Source organism: Dipodomys spectabilis, unplaced genomic scaffold (genome assembly GCF_019054845.1).
Source record: "Dipodomys spectabilis isolate Male_0828 unplaced genomic scaffold, ASM1905484v1 ptg000095l, whole genome shotgun sequence".
Lineage (NCBI taxonomy): Eukaryota > Metazoa > Chordata > Mammalia > Rodentia > Heteromyidae > Dipodomys > Dipodomys spectabilis.
Window position 1 is genome coordinate 45606107 of NW_024870772.1, and position 17057 is coordinate 45623163.

Consider the following 17057-nt stretch of genomic DNA (forward strand, 5'->3'; position numbering starts at 1 on the left):
TCAGTGATGGGGTCCGGAGGTTTAGGCCTAAGCGAAACGCAAAAAGCAACACAAAGCCAGTAGTAGAACTCTGCCCATGTTGTGGAGACAGCTACTTTACAGAGAATGAGAAAAGAATACGTCAGCGGGACTGGTAAAGCCCGAGAATACCATCCACAAACAAGACATCAATCAATGAAAAGGAAGGCCATAGAACAGATAATTAAAGATTTTAACATCTTGGCTCACACCTGTCATCCTTTGTTTTTTTTGTATTTTTTTTTTTTATTTGTTTTGTTTTTCTTTTTATCGGTCGTCGGCCTTACATTTAGGCCTGGGCATTGTCCCTCAGTTCTTTAGCTCAAGGCTCAGGCCCTACCACCTGAGCCACAGCACCACTTCTGGCTGTTTTCTGCTTATGGAGTGCTGAGGAATCCAACTTAGTGCCTCATGCATGCAGGGAAAGCACTCTACCATTGATCCACCTTGCCAGGCGTCATACCTGTAATCCTGAGGGCTGCAATTTGGAGCTGCAAATGGTGGGTGAAATCTGAGGGTCGTGGATCAAAGGCAGCCTGGGCAGGAAAGTCCATGAGACTTGATCTTCAGTGTGTCATGGGTGGCTGTAGCTTGAGGTGTTTTGTTGAAGGCTAGAGCTCCACTACCTCCTGCCTCTTGGTGGTTGAAAGGAGAGAAAAGCCTCATGGACTTTCCTGCCCAGGCTGGCTTTGAACCACAATTGTCAGATTTCAGACTTTGTGGAGTGATCTTGGCTGCCCATGATTTTCTTCTCTCCTTTTAACCACTAGGAAAAGGAAATTAGGCAGAAGCTATGCCGGGATGAAATAGTGAGAGCCTGGTAGCCATGAGGAAAAAAATCTACGACAAATTGCCCATGCCCCAAGTTCAACCCTGGGAAATCACGAAAACACCCATAAAGAAACAGCAGTTGAGCTCAGGCTCAAGCTGTGAAACCTTCTCTAAAGACAGAGACACAGATCAAAAAGGAACTTCAGGCAGTGTCCAGGCATTTAATAACAAGCCATTGAACCTCAATTAATATCAACAAAGAGAAGACTAATTGAACAGGAAGGCAAAGTAGAGCCAATGAAACATTTTACAACCATGTCACACTTGCTCGTGTTAGGTGAAACCTCACGATTGTGGTTCAAAGCCAGCCTGGGCAGGAAAGTGTAGCAGGCTTCTTTTCCTCCAGGAGATGCGTGTGCTCGAGTTTGAGATGATTTCTTTGAACACAGAGCTCTACTACTCCCTACCACTTGGTGCTTGATGGGACATAAGAGCCCTTAAGGACATTCCTGCCCAAGCTAGCTTTGAACCACACAACTCACGTATAGGATGTGGTGTATTGTCCTTGGCTGCCCAGCCCACCTTTATCTCCTAGTAACCACCAGAAAAAGGAAAACACGCCACAGGTTGACTTGTGGCTCAATACTAGAGCCTGCTACTCTTGTGGGAACAAAACCCTCTACAGAGTCAACAGACTTTAATTTCATCACAAAACCACCACCACTACAAACTCTACAAAAAAGGGACAGAAAGACTCACTAATGGGGTCCTGAGTTTTAGGCTGAACACAATAGCAAAGGCAACAAAGAGCCAGTACTTGAACTGTGCCCAAGTTGTGGAGACAGCTAGTTTCCAGAGAATAAGAATACCTGAGCCTGAGTGGCAAGGCCCTGAGAATACCACCCAAGAACAAGACCAATCAATCAATGCAAAGAAAAGGGAAAGAAGAGATAATTAAAGATTTTAACATATTGGCTCACACTTGTAATCCTGAGTGCTACAACCCAAGCTGCTCATGGTGGGTGAAATCTGAGGATCATGGTTCAAAGCACGCCTCGGCAGGAAAGTCGATGAGATTTATTGTTCAGTGTGTCTTGAGTGGGATCCAGCTTGAGGTGTTTTGTCCAAGGCTATTACTCCACTACTTCCTGCCTCTTGTTGGATGACTGGAGATAAAAGCCTCATGAACTTTCCTTCCCAGGTTGGCTTTGAACTACAATTGTTAGACTTTAGGATACTGCGTAGTGACTCTGGCAGCCCATGGTATTCTTATCTCCTTTTACCCACAAGAAAAAGAAAATAAGGCAGAAGCTATACTGTGCATCAATGACTAGAGCCTGCTAGCCATGAGGGAAAAAAAATCTAGGACAAATTGCCCAAGCTCCAAGTTCAAACCTGGGCAATTCCACAAAATCACATTAAAGAAACAGCAAGTGAGCTCAAACTAAAGGTGTGAAGCCTTCGCTAAAGACAGGGAGACAGATAAAAAAAGGGAGCTTCAGCCAGAGTGGTCAGGCATTTGATGAAAACACCATTGGACCTCCATTAAAATCAACAAACAGAAGATAATTCAAAAGGAAGGCAAAGTAGAGCCAATTAAATATCTTAAAACCATCTCACACCTGCTCAAGGTAGGTGAAATCTCACAATCGTGGTTCAAATCCAGCCTGGGCATTGAAGGCTAGCAGGGTGGAGTTTCTGTGTAACATGGCTCTACTCGAGGTTGAGGGGTTTTCTTTATGCCCGGAGCTCTACCACTTCCTGCCCCTTCTTGGTTGATGGGACAAAAAAGCCCTCATCTACATACCTAAACATGCTGGATTTGAACCACCATCCTCAGAATATATGATATGGTATCCTGTACTTGGCTCTGCCCAGCAGTCATTTATCTCCTACTAACCACAAGTAAAAGTAAAAAAAAGCTACAAGGTGACTTGTGACTAAATAGTGGACACTGCTACGCTTGAAGGAAAAACCTCTCTAGAGAGTCCCTAGACCTTAATTTCCTTACCAAACAACCACCACAACGAATTCCAGGAAAAAAGGGACAAAAAGACTCAGTGATGGGGTCCCGAGTTTTAGGCCTAAGTGAAAAGCAAAAAGCAACAAAAAGTCAGAAATTAACTCTGGCCCCTGTTGTGGAGACAGCTAATTTCCAGAGAATGAGAATAGAATACCTGAGCTTTAGTGGTAAGGCCCTGACAACACCAGCCACAAACAAGAATTATCAATCAGTTAAAAGGAAGGTGATAGAACAGATAATTACAGATTATATCATCTTGGCTCACAAGTGTAATCCTTTTTGATTTTTTTTTTTTTTTATTGGTCCTGGGGTCTGAATTCTGGACCTGGGCACTGTTCTTCAGCTCTTCAGCTCAAGGCTAATGCTCTACCACCTGAGCCATAGCACCACTTCCGGCTGTTTTCTGCTCCTGTGGTGCTGAGGAATCGAACTCAGGGCCTCATGCATGCAGGCAAGCACTCTACAACTGAGCCACCTTCCCAGCCCTTACACCTCTAATCCTGAGGGCTGCAATTTGGAGCTGCAAATGGTGGGTGAAATCTGAGGATCATGGACCAAAGCCAGCCTGGGCAGGAAAGTCCATGAGACTTGATCTTCAGTGTGTCATGGGTAGGCTGCAGCTTGAGGTGTTTTGTTGAAGGCTAGAGCTGCACCACTTCCTGCCTCTTGGTGGTTGAAAGGAGAGAAAAGCCTCATGGACTTTCCTGCCCAGGCTGGCTTTGAACCACAATTGTCAGATTTTAGACACTGTGTAGTGACCTTGGCTGCCCATGATTTTCTTCTCTCCTTTCAACCACTAGGAAAAGAAAATAAGGCCGAAGCTATGCTGGGAATGAAATAGTGAGAGCCTGGTACACATGAGGAAAAAGAATCTACAATAAATTGCCCATGCTCCAAGTTCAACCCTGGCAAGTTTCAGAAAAACAACAATCAAGAAACAGAAGAGGAGCGCGGGCTCAAGGGGTGAAGCCTTTTCTAAAGACAGAAAGATGGATCAAAAAGGAACTTCAGGCAGAGTGTCTAGGTATTTATTCACAAGCCATTGAACCTCAACTAACATCAACAAAGGGAAAAATAATTGAACAGGAGGGCAAAGTAGAGCCAATGAAACATTTTCAAGGCAACTCACACTTTCTCATGATCTCATAATCATGGTTCAAAGGCAGCCTGGGCAGGAAAATCTAGCAGGCTGGTTTTCCGGTGTAAGATGGGTGTGCTGGAGGTTGAGCTGTTTGGTTGGAACCTGGACCTCTACTACTTCCTGCCCCTTGGTGGTTAATGGGAAATAAGGGCCCTCATGGACATTCCTGCCCAGGCTGCCTTTGAACCACAATGCACAGATGATTTGATATGGTGTACTGTCCTTGGCTGCTCAGCAGACCTTTATCTCCTATTAACCACCAGTAAAAGAAAAAATAGCCACAAGTTGACTTGTGACTCAATAGTAGAGCCTGCTCTCCTTGAGGGGAAAGAAACCCTCTGGAAAACCACCGGACCTTAATTTTCTTCCCAAACAACCATCAGTATAAACTCCATGATGGAAGGGACCAAAAGACTCAGTGATGGGGTCCGGAGGTTTAGGCCTAAGCGAAACGCAAAAAGCAACACAAAGCCAGTAGTAGAACTCTGCCCATGTTGTGGAGACAGCTACTTTACAGAGAATGAGAAAAGAATACGTCAGCGGGACTGGTAAAGCCCGAGAATACCATCCACAAACAAGACATCAATCAATGAAAAGGAAGGCCATAGAACAGATAATTAAAGATTTTAACATCTTGGCTCACACCTGTCATCCTTTGTGTTTTTTATGTGTTTTTTATTTGTTTTGTTTTTTTTTTTTTATCGGGCGTGGGCCTTACATTTAGGCCTGGGCATTGTCCCTCAGTTCTTTAGCTCAAGGCTAAGGCCCTACCACCTGAGCCATAGCACCACTTCCGGCTGTTTTCTGCTTATGGAGTGCTGAGGAATCCAACTTAGTGCCTCATGCATGCAGGGAAAGCACTCTACCATTGATCCACCTTGCCAGCCGTCATACCTGTAATCCTGAGGGCTGCAATTTGGAGCTGCAAATGGTGGGTGAAATCTGAGGGTCGTGGATCAAAGGCAGCCTGGGCAGGAAAGTCCATGAGACTTGATCTTCAGTGTGTCATGGGTGGCTGTAGCTTGAGGTGTTTTGTTGAAGGCTAGAGCTCCACTACCTCCTGCCTCTTGGTGGTTGAAAGGAGAGAAAAGCCTCATGGACTTTCCTGCCCAGGCTGGCTTTGAACCACAATTGTCAGATTTTAGACTTTGTGGAGTGATCTTGGCTGCCCATGATTTTCTTCTCTCCTTTTAACCACTAGGAAAAGGAAATTAGGCAGAAGCTATGCCGGGATGAAATAGTGAGAGGGTGGTAGCCATGAGGAAAAAAATCTACGACAAATTGCCCATGCCCCAAGTTCAACCCTGGGAAATCACGAAAACACCCATAAAGAAACAGCAGTTGAGCTCAGGCTCAAGCTGTGGAACCTTCTCTAAAGACAGAGAGACAGATCAAAAAGGAACTTCAGGCAGTGTCCAGGTATTTAATAACAAGCCATTGAACCTCAATTAATATCAACAAAGAGAAGACTAATTGAACAGGAAGGCAAAGTAGAGCCAATGAAACATTTTACAACCATGTCACACTTGCTCGTGTTAGGTGAAACCTCACGATTGTGGTTCAAACCAGCCTGGGCAGGAAAGAGTAGCAGGCTTCTTTTCCTCCAGGGGATGCGTGTGCTCGAGTTTGAGATGTTTTCTTTGAGCATAGAGCTCTACTACTCCCTACCACTTGGTGCTTGATGGGACATAAGAGCCCTTAAGGACATTCCTGCCCAAGCTAGCTTTGAACCACACAACTCACGTATAGGATGTGGTGTATTGTCCTTGGCTGCCCAGCCCACCTTTATCTCCTAGTAACCACCAGAAAAAGGAAAACACGCCACAGGTTGACTTGTGGCTCAATACTAGAGCCTGCTACTCTTGAGGGAACAAAACCCTCTACAGAGTCAACAGACTTTAATTTCATCACAAAACAACCACCACTACAAACTCTACAAAAAAGGGACAGAAAGACTCACTAATGGGGTCCTGAGTTTTAGGCTGATCACAATAGCAAAGGCAACAAAGAGCCAGTACTTGAACTGTGCCCAAGTTGTGGAGACAGCTAGTTTCCAGAGAATAAGAATACCTGAGCCTGAGTGGCAAGGCCCTGAGAATACCACCCAAAAACAAGACCAATCAATCAATGCAAAGGAAGGGGAAAGAAGAGATAATTAAAGATTTTAACATGTTGGCTCACACTTGTAATCCTGAGTGCTACAACCCAAGCTGCTCCTGGTGGGTGAAATCTGCGGATCATGGTTCAAAGCACGCCTCGGCAGGAAAGTCGATGAGATTTATTGTTCAGTGTGTCTTGAGTGGGATCCAGCTTGAGGTGTTTTGTCCAAGGCTATTACTCCACTACTTCCTGCCTCTTGTTGGATGACTGGAGATAAAAGCCTCATGAACTTTCCTTCCCAGGTTGGCTTTGAACTACAATTGTTAGACTTTAGGATACTGCGTAGTGACTCTGGCAGCCCATGGTATTCTTATCTCCTTTTACCCACAAGAAAAAGAAAATAAGGCAGAAGCTATACTGTGCATCAATGACTAGAGCCTGCTAGCCATGAGGGGAAAAAAAATCTAGGACAAATTGCCCAAGCTCCAAGTTCAAACCTGGGCAATTCCACAAAATCACATTAAAGAAACAGCAAGTGAGCTCAAACTAAAGGTGTGAAGCCTTCGCTAAAGACAGGGAGACAGATAAAAAAAGGGAGCTTCAGCCAGAGTGGTCAGGCATTTGATGAAAACACCATTGGACCTCCATTAAAATCAACAAACAGAAGATAATTCAAAAGGAAGGCAAAGTAGAGCCAATTAAATATCTTAAAACCATCTCACACCTGCTCAAGGTAGGTGAAATCTCACAATCGTGGTTCAAATCCAGCCTGGGCATTGAAGGCTAGCAGGGTGGAGTTTCTGTGTAACATGGCTCTACTCGAGGTTGAGGGGTTTTCTTTATGCCCGGAGCTCTACCACTTCCTGCCCCTTCTTGGTTGATGGGAGAAAAAAGCCCTCATCTACATACCTACACATGCTGGATTTGAACCACCATCCTCAGAATATATGATATGGTATCCTGTACTTGGCTGTGCCCAGCAGTCATTTATCTCCTACTAACCACAAGTAAAAGTAAAAAAAAAGCTACAAGGTGACTTGTGACTAAATAGTGGACACTGCTACGCTTGAAGGAAAAACCTCTCTAGAGAGTCCCTAGACCTTAATTTCCTTACCAAACAACCACCACAACGAATTCCAGGAAAAAAGGGACAAAAAGACTCAGTGATGGGGTCCCGAGTTTTAGGCCTAAGTGAAAAGCAAAAAGCAACAAAAAGTCAGAAATTAACTCTGGCCCCTGTTGTGGAGACAGCTAATTTCCAGAGAATGAGAATAGAATACCTGAGCTTTAGTGGTAAGGCCCTGACAATACCAGCCACAAACAAGAATTATCAATCAATTAAAAGGAAGGTGATAGAACAGATAATTACAGATTTTATCATCTTGGCTCACACGTGTAATCCTTTTTTTTTTTTTTTAATTGGTCCTGGGGTGTGAACTCTGGGCCTGGGCACTGTTCCTCAGCTCTTCAGCTCAAGGCTAATGCTCTACCACCTGAGCCATAGCACCACTTCCGGCTGTTTTCTGCTCATGTGGTGCTGAGGAATCGAACTCAGGGCCTCATGCATGCAGGCAAGCACTCTACCACTGAGCCACCTTCCCAGCCCTTATACCTCCAATCCTGAGGGCTACAATTTGGAGTTGAAAATGGTGTGTGAAATCTGAGGATCGTGGATCTAATCCAGCCTGGGCAGGAAAGTCCATGAGACTTGATCTTCAGTGTGTCATGAGTAGGCTACAGCTTGAGGTGTTTTGTTGAAGGCTAGAGCTGCACTACTTCCTGCCTCTTGGTGGTTGAAAGGAGAGAAAAGCCTCATGGACTTTCCTGCCCAGGTTGGCTTTGAACCACAATTGTCAGATTTTAGACATTTTGTAGTGGCCTTGGCTGCCCATGATTTTCTTCTCTCCTTTCAACCACTAGGAGAAGAAAATAAGGCCGAAGCTATGCTGGGAATGAAATAGTGAGAGCCTGGTACACATGAGGAAAAAGAATCTACAATAAATTGCCCATGCTCCAAGTTCAACCCTGGCAAGTTTCAGAAAAACAACAATCAAGAAACAGAAGAGGAACGCGGGCTCAAGGGGTGAAGCCTTTTCTAAAGACAGAAAGACGGATCAAAAAGAACTTCAGGCAGAGTGTCTAGGTAGTTATTCACAAGCCATTGAACCTCAACTATCATTAACAAAGGGAAAAATAATTGAACAGGAGGGCAAAGTAAAGCCAATGAAACATTTTAAAGGCAACTCACACTTTCTCATGATCTCATAATCATGGTTCAATGGCAGTCTGAGCAGGAAAGTCTAGCCGTCTTGTTTTCCAGTTTGAGATTGGTGGACAAGAAGTTGAGGCGTTTTCTTCATTCCTTCAACTCCACTGCTCTCTTCCTCTACCTGGCTGACTGAAGATAAGTTCACCATGGACTTTCCTGCCCAGGCTGGCTTTGATCCACAATTGTCAGATTTCAGGATACTATGTAGTGACTTTGGTTGCCCATAATTTTTTTATATCCTTTTAACCACAAGAAAACCAAAAAAGGCACAAGCCATACTGTGGATGATGTAGTGGAGCCTGAAATCCATGAGGAGAAAATTCTAAGACAAATTGCCCATGATCCTAGTTCACCCCTGGGAAATTCCACAAAAATAACAATACGAAACAGCAGGCGAGCCCAGGCTCAAGGTGTGAAGCCTTCTCTAAACAGAGAGACAGACAGAAAAAGAACCTTAGGAAGAGTAGCCAAGCCATTTATAATTATAAGTCATAACACCTCAACTAACATTAACAAAGAGAAGAATATTTGAACAGGCAAAGTAGAGCCAATTAAACATCTTCAAAACATCTCACACCTGCACATGTTAGATGAAATCTCACGTTCGTGGTTCAAACCCAGCCTGGGCAGGAAAGTCTAGCAGGTTTGTCTTCCTGTGTGAGATGGGGATACTGGAGGTTGAGGTGTTTTCTTTAAGCCTGAATGTCTGCTACTTCCTGCCTCTTGGTGGTTGATTGGAGATAAAAGCCCTCATGGACATTTCTGCCCAGGCTGGCTTTGAACCACAATCCACAGATTATTTGATATGGTGTACTGTTCTTGGCTGTTCAGCAGTCCTTTATCTCCTATTAACCACCAAAAAAAGAAAAAAAAAGCCACAAGTAGACTTGTAGCTCAATAGTAGAGCCTACCTACCTTGAGGAAAAAAAAACCTCCAGAGAGTCACCAGACCTTAATTTCATTACCACACAACCACCACTACAAACTCCATCCACAAAAAAGGGATAAAAAGACTCAGTGATGGGGTCCCGAGTTTTAGGCCTATGAAAAAAGTAAAAAGCAATAAAAGCCAGTACTACATCTGTGACCCTACTTGTGGAGGCAGCTAGTTTCCTGAGAATGAGAAAAGAATACCCGAGCCTGACTGGCAAGGCCCTGAAAATACCAGCCATAAACAAGACCTATAAATCAATGAAAAAATAGGAGAAAGAAGAGGTAATTAAAGATTTTAACATGCTGACTCACACCTGTAATCCTGAGGGCTGTAATTTGGACCTGCTCATGGTGGGTGAAATCTAAGGATCATGGTTCAAAGCACGCCTCGGCAGGAAAGTCGATGAGATTTATTGTTCAGTGTGTCTTGAGTGGGATCCAGCTTGAGGTGTTTTGTCCAAGGCTATTACTCCACTACTTCCTGCCTCTTGTTGGATGACTGGAGATAAAAGCCTCATGAACTTTCCTTCCCAGGTTGGCTTTGAACTACAATTGTTAGACTTTAGGATACTGCGTAGTGACTCTGGCAGCCCATGGTATTCTTATCTCCTTTTACCCACAAGAAAAAGAAAATAAGGCAGAAGCTATACTGTGCATCAATGACTAGAGCCTGCTAGCCATGAGGGGAAAAAAAATCTAGGACAAATTGCCCAAGCTCCAAGTTCAAACCTGGGCAATTCCACAAAATCACATTAAAGAAACAGCAAGTGAGCTCAAACTAAAGGTGTGAAGCCTTCGCTAAAGACAGGGAGACAGATAAAAAAAGGGAGCTTCAGCCAGAGTGGTCAGGCATTTGATGAAAACGCCATTGGACCTCCATTAAAATCAACAAACAGAAGATAATTCAAAAGGAAGGCAAAGTAGAGCCAATTAAATATCTTAAAACCATCTCACACCTGCTCAAGGTAGGTGAAATCTCACAATCGTGGTTCAAATCCAGCCTGGGCAGGAAAGACTAGCAGGCTTGTTTTCCAGGTTGAGATGGGTCCACTGGAGGTTGAGGTGTTTTGTTCAAACCTGGATCTCCACTGATTCCTGCCTCTACCTGGTTGACTGGAGATAAGAGCCTCATAGACTTTCCTGGCCAAGCTAGCTTTGAACCTCAATTGTCAGATTTTAGGATATTGTTTAGTGACTTTGGCTGCCCATGATTTTCTTATCTCCTTTTAAGCACCAGAAAAAGAAAATAAGACAGACGCCATGCTGTAGATGAAGTAGTAGTGCCTGCTCCCCATGAGGAAATGAAATCTGACAAATTGTCCATGCTCCAATTTCAACCCTGAGATATTCCTTAAAAACAACAATAAAGAAACAGTAGTGGAGCTCAGGCTCAAGGTGTGAAGCCTTCTTTCAACAGAGAGATAAATAAAAATGGAACTTAGGGAGAATGGCCAAGCCTTTAATTACAAGTCATAACACCTTGACTAACATTAACAGAGAGAAGAATAATTGAAAAGGAAGGCAAAGTAGAGCCAAGTAAATATTTTATAATCATCTCACACCTGCTCAAGTTAGGTGAAATCTCACGATCATGGTTCAAATCCAGACAGGGCAGGAAAGTCTAGCAGGCTTGTTTTCCTGTATGAGATGGGTATGCTGGAGGTTGAGGTGTTTCCTTTGAGCATAGAGCTCTACTACTTTCTGCCCCTTGGTGGTTGATGGGAGCTAAGAGCCCTCATGGACATTCTTGCCCATGCTAGCTTTGAACCACAATCCTCAGATTATAGGATATGGTGTGTTGTCCTTGGGTGTCCATGCCACCTTTATCTCCTATTAACTCCCAGAAAAAGAAAAAAAGCCAGAAGTTGACTTATGACTGTACAGTAGAGCCTGCAAGGTTGAGGGGAAAAAATACTCCAAGAACTTCAACAGGCCTTAATATCACTTCCTAATACCCACTACTACAAACTCCACTAAAAAGGGCAAAAAGGAGTCATTGGTTGTCACCCGAGTTTTAGTCGTAGGATAAAAGCAAAAAAAAATCTAGTAGATGATTTCTCACCTAAATTGTATAGCTAGCTATTTTCGAGAGAATAAGCAATGAAAAACAGACTCAGAGTGGCAAAGCCCTAACAGTCAAAAAAAGAAATGTATGGGTGAAAAAGTGTTATTTGAAGATTTTAACATGTACTCTCACACCTGTAATCCTGAGGATCTTTGTTAGAAGCCATCCTGATGTGCAGGAAAGTCCATGAGCCTTTTTTTCTGTGTGTAATGGGTGCTTGAATTTGAGGTGTTTTTTTGAAGGCTAGAATTCTACTATTTCCAGCCTGTTGGTGGTTAATTCGAGATAAGAGTCTCATGGACTTGCCTACCTAGACTGGCTTTGAACCACAATCCCCAGATTTTATGATAGTGAGTAGTGTTCGTTGCTGCCCTAGAGACAATCATCTCCTATTAAGCACCAGGATAAGAAACAAAGGTAGAAGCTGAGCTGTGGCTGAAGTAGTAGTGCCTGCTAGCCTTCCAGGGAGAAAAAAATCTAAGACAGTGTGTCCATGTCCTGAGTTGAAGCCCTAGAACTTCCACAAAACAAGCAACAATAAAGAAACATAATTTGAGCTGTGGCTCAGGATGTCCAACCTTCTTGAGAGAGAAACAGATAAAAAAGGAGCGTCAGAGCAAGTGGGCAGGCCTTTAATAATAAGCCATAAAACCTCCTCTAACAACAACAAAAAGAAGAACTAAAAGGAATGCAAAGAAGAGTCAGTTGAAAAAATTTTAAATCAACACTCAACACCTGTATTCCAAGCTGCTCATGGTATGTGAAATCTGACGATCCTTCAAAACCAGCCCGGACATGAAATTCTTTTAGACCTGATTTAATGTGTTCAGACTGGGGTTTAAATTTGAGGTGTTTTGGGGTTTAAATTTGAGGTGTTTTGCTCATGGCTACTGCTCTATTACTTTCTGTGTCTTGGTGGTTGATTCGAGATAAGAATTCCTAGGACTTTCCTGCCCAGTCTGGTTTCAAATTGAGATCCTTATTTTCAAGCCTCTCTGTTTGCTCTTGGCTATTCATGGGATTCTTTTTTTATTTTTATTTTTTATTGTGAAAATACTGTACAGAGGGGTTACAATTACATAGGCAAGATAATGAGCACATTTCTTATCAAGCATTGTAGCCTCTTCCTTTGTTTCCCCCTTCCCATCCCTTCCCATCATCCTCCCGCCCGGCCCCCCCCCCCCCCCCACTTACCTCTGATTATCCACCAAAAGTAAAAAAAAAGTCAGAAGTTGAGCTTTGGCTCAAAGATTAGAGCCTGCTAGCTTTGCAGGCTCTAAAAAATACCTCAACAACCTAGTTTTGTCTCCAATTGTACACCTTCCTTGATTTAAGCATTTAAACAAAAACAAAAAACAACTCATGGACAGTGATGAGGCTCTTCTGACTAAAGTTGTAGAACCTGCTAGCTTTGTCCAGAAAAAAATTAGGTAATGTGGCTAGGCCCTGAGTTCATCTACCAGGACCAAAAGCAAAAAAAAAAAAACCAAACAAAAAAGGGTCAGAAGTTTAGTTCTGGCTTAAGGTATAAAGGCTGGTAAACTTGGGCAAAAAGAAAAGCTAACAAAAACCTCAGGAAAAGTTGGCAGTCCCTGAGTTTATTCCTTAGGACCAGGTGGATCAGCATCCAAATAAAAACAAAAAAGTCAACAGTTGAACTTTAGCTCAAATTGTAGTGTCTGCTAGAACTCAGAACAAAAGGAAAATTCTGAGTTCAAGCCATAGGATCAGCAGCCCTCCTCCCCATAACAAAAAAAAAGAAAAAGAAAAAAAGTAATAAATTAAATGAAAAGGAGGGTAAAAGAAGAAAAAAAGCCCCTGAAACATCTTAGAGATCAGAGTGATGTTTGGTCATGCCAATAAACGTAGATTCTTAGGAGGCTTAGAGTTGTGAATCTTAGAATTTTTCCCAGATGGGAAAATCCAGGAGACTTGGAACCTACAAAAATCACATACACAAAATAAACAACAAAAAACAACAACTAGGGAGCTGAACAGAAAAGCTCAGGTCCAGTGCCCTAGACCTGATTTCAAGCTCTATGACCACCAGAAAAAAAAGAGAGAGAAAGAAAATGAGTTGGAAAACAGGAAGAAAAAACCCTGAAAGAGTTGTTTAATAAGATTCAATGAAAAACTAAGATTTTTTTAAGGAAGGAAGGAAGGAAGGAAATCAAATAAAATTAAAGTAAAACCAAGCTGACCTGACCACAACTTTACCCCAACCAACACCAACACCACCCAAAATAAAATCTTCATTTCCCTTTCTGTCAGGGAGGTCAGTTGTTCAGAAGTGAAAATGTACAACTTACATTGAGATGGAACTTCGTTCTCTGATCCCTTGGGCTTTGCAGCCTTGAGAGAACTGATTGTTTTGTACTCTAACTTTTCTTCTTTCCCTTGTGTTCTATGTCTAGGCATGGAGGTTTTGGGGGGAAGGGATGGTGGTGGGCACAGGCAGTGGCAATCACTCTTGAGGTACTTACTCACAAGACAGGCTGTGCAGAATTCAAGATTTTCACCAGCAATGATTTATGCTGTTTTTTTCTCTTTTGTTTTGTTTTGGTACATGAAGGTTTTTTTTTTTTTTTGTTTTTTTGTTTTTTGTTGTTGTTTTTGTTTTTTTTTGTTTTTTTTTTTTGTTTTTAGATTTTAAAGGAAGGATGTAGTTACATGATACTTACATGCATAAACATATACTTATACTTTATACATTTCTAAATGAAGAGAATTGGGATTTGACTACACACTATAAGTAAAATTAGAATTAAAAATAAATTCAAACTTAAAAATCAGGTCTTTTAGCTAGTTTTAAAGAGGTAACATAAACACCTCCACACTATACCTGCCAATTCATCCTAAGTGAGCTAACGATGGAGAATACAAAGAGGACAGCATTTCAGGCAACCACAAACAATTGGACCTTAATTTTTTCTTTACGATAGTTGTTTCTGTTTGGTCTTTGGAAGACATTCACTTTCTTTTCTAAGAAAATCAGTTTTAAATGTTTTCAGGCAGTACAATTTGTGACTATCACAACAGTCTTCTAATGGGTTTGAAAATGTGCAGACTCAAATTCACTTTGTCTTGTATTTTCCTGTTCTTTGGTGAATTTCAGGGCTCTTTCTGGAGCTGGTCTGTTACTGGGCTTGCAGACAGCAGCATAATTTTCTAAGAGCACTGGTTATCCGGGTAAATAGTCCCTTCCTGCCCCGTTTCCTTCTTGATCCAGAGTCTCTGCTATCATTCTGGGACTGCCCAGAGGGAAGAACATATTCCTCTGATGTGCTATCTCTATGCCCAAAACAAGAGCAGCCAGAGGTCTTTGCTGAGTATGCTGGGATCACAGCAATGTCAACTTTCTGTTCAGCCTCCCCTGGCAGCTCTTTACTTCCATACCAGGAATATCTCCTAAGCCCCATTCCAGGTTCCTTACAGCTCTGACTCTTGCTAAGCCTCCAGACTCTGTTCTCATCCTGGGGCTGTGCAGAGGGCAGGGATTTTGCATTTGCTTTGCTGCTCTCTCTCCCCTCATGGCTCTTTGGGAGGGAGAAGCAGTAGAATGCAGGCACCAAATCATGCTGTGAGATGATTCTGGGACTGGAGTTTGTCTGTAGGAAGCAGAGGGGAATGGCAGGTAGGGAGGCACTTCTGCCTGTCCTCTGTTTCTCATCACAGGTCAGCAGAAACTGAGATGGTAATGGCAGAGAATGAATCAGGTAAGGTAAATTTGCTCTCCTATAGAGAAGGAAGGCAGGTGTATGTGTTTGAAAATCCAAGTACTCTGAATTAGCTTTCACCTGACTGACCCTCACTGCCTCTAGGCCATCTTTAATCATAAAGTAAGTGGCCATCACATCATCAAATGCTCTCTGCAGTACTGATTTTTTTATCTGTGCTTTACTGTATCCCATGTCACACATTCTAGTGACAATTGTTGGGTCCAACTGGTCGGGCAGTGGCTCCTCTGGATACAGACAGCCTTCCTCAACTTGATCAAACCATGGGTGTACCATAATTTGATGTATATCTGGCCTCTGTTGTGGGTCTACTGTTAAGAGCTGCCAAAGGATGTTACATCCTTTGGGAGTCAGGTGAGATGGCACATCATACCTGCCCTCTACAATTTCTGCACATAGCTGATTGGAAGTGCTCCCTTTAAACGGGAAATTTCCTGTAACCATAAACAACAAGATGGTGCCCAGGCACCAGACATCTACCTTAAAGCCGTTATATTGTTGTCGCAGGTATATTTCAGGGGCACGGTACACATAGGCACCACGAATTTCTGTGAGCAGCTGCCCTGGGGCAATCCTCATGCTTAACCCAAAGTCACTGACCTTAGCGTTACCATTTCCATCCAGTAGGATGTTGTCAGGCTTTAGGTCAAGGTGTGCGATCTGATTCACATGAAAGTACTGCACAGCACTTACTATCTGCTTCAGAAACCTCCTGGCTTCAGCCTCAAAAAGGTGCCCTGATTCTTCAATCCACATCTGGAGGTTACCCTTGGTGGCCATCTCCATCACCAGGTAGACATATTCTTCTCCCTGGATCACTTGGTACACCCTGATCATGTGAGGGTGATTCAGAGCCTTAACAATTTCTACTTCATTGTCCACCAGCATAGGGTACTCTTCTTTCCCCAGTATTTTTACTGCTACCTCACTGTCTGTGAGGCAGTGATAGGCCTTCTTCACCTGTCCAAAGGTTCCATAGCCAATGGTCTGCTGTACGTGGTACTGGCGGGCAAATATTTCTTCCTCCGTGGAGGAGAACATAGTGTATTCGCTGTCCTTTGACTCCATTTTCTGATGCAATGACAAGGGAGTCAACCTTAACTAACAAAATATAGTGGATAGTAAATCTTAACTATACTTAACTAAATAAACATGGCAGGTAGCAAATCTTATCAAAAATTAGTGAAGTCAATGTTGTGGGTATCAAATCTTAATTAAACTTAGCGAAATCAATTTGGTGGTAGCATATCTTAACTGAAATTAGCACAATCTAAACCACAAAATAATGAAAATTCCCAACCCCAACAACACAAAACCTCCCTTCTTCCCCCTCCCCCAAAGAAAGCATCAACCTAGCTTTGATTTAGTCGAGTAGGTCATCCAAAGGAGAGCTCTCAGCACTCTAACTGAAAAGGCAGAGCAACTAACTGCCTTCTGTAACCCCTGCAGGGACCTCAGCATGGCATGTGAGGTCAATGAGGAAATGGACCAATCTGAGCTGGGCTAATGACATCAGAGAGGAATGGACCAATCACAGGCAGGCCCAGTGACAGCAAGGAATGGACTAATCACAGCCAGGCATGGACCCCTTCTCCAGTTCTAGGCCTCTAGGACTGTTGTCAAAGACTCCAGGTGGGCCCAAGGTGGACTGCTATGGCCATCATCATGGGAGCATTTCAGGAATTGTGAGGACAGTGGCCAAGCTCCTCCCTCCTCCTCCAAGGCCTTAAGATTCTAAGACCTACTCATGCAGTGATAATGTCGCAGGAATCCAGGCACAAGAACCTGAGCCTTCTTGTAGTTAGGTCCTGGAACTTGCTCCAACTACCTGTGAAACCATGGTGGATCATAATTAAGTCCTAGGCATGCCAGAGGCAAAACCTGTCAGAGTCACATCTACTTTAAGAAACACCCTGGGGATGGGAATGTGGCTTAGAGGTAGAGTGTTTGCCTAGAATGCATGAAATCCGGTGTTTGATTCCTCAGTACCACATAAACAG

The 17057-nt window shown here is 43.1% G+C and overlaps 1 protein-coding gene across 1 annotated transcript; it reads right to left on the reverse strand.

Annotated features, from left to right (window-relative positions):
* Window positions 1–14457: 14457 nt before the first annotated feature.
* On the reverse strand, window positions 14458–16125 carry LOC122112894 (sperm motility kinase 2B-like). Its single transcript, XM_042685847.1, has one exon. The coding sequence runs from the start codon at window positions 16123–16125 to the stop codon at window positions 14458–14460; it is 1668 nt and encodes a 555-aa protein (XP_042541781.1).
* Between the last annotated feature and the right edge of the window lie 932 nt (window positions 16126–17057).

Excerpts from the sequence above, each read along its gene's own strand:
- LOC122112894 (XM_042685847.1), bottom strand. The coding sequence starts at position 16,125 with ATGGAGTCAAAGGACAGCGAATACACTATGTTCTCCTCCACGGAGGAA.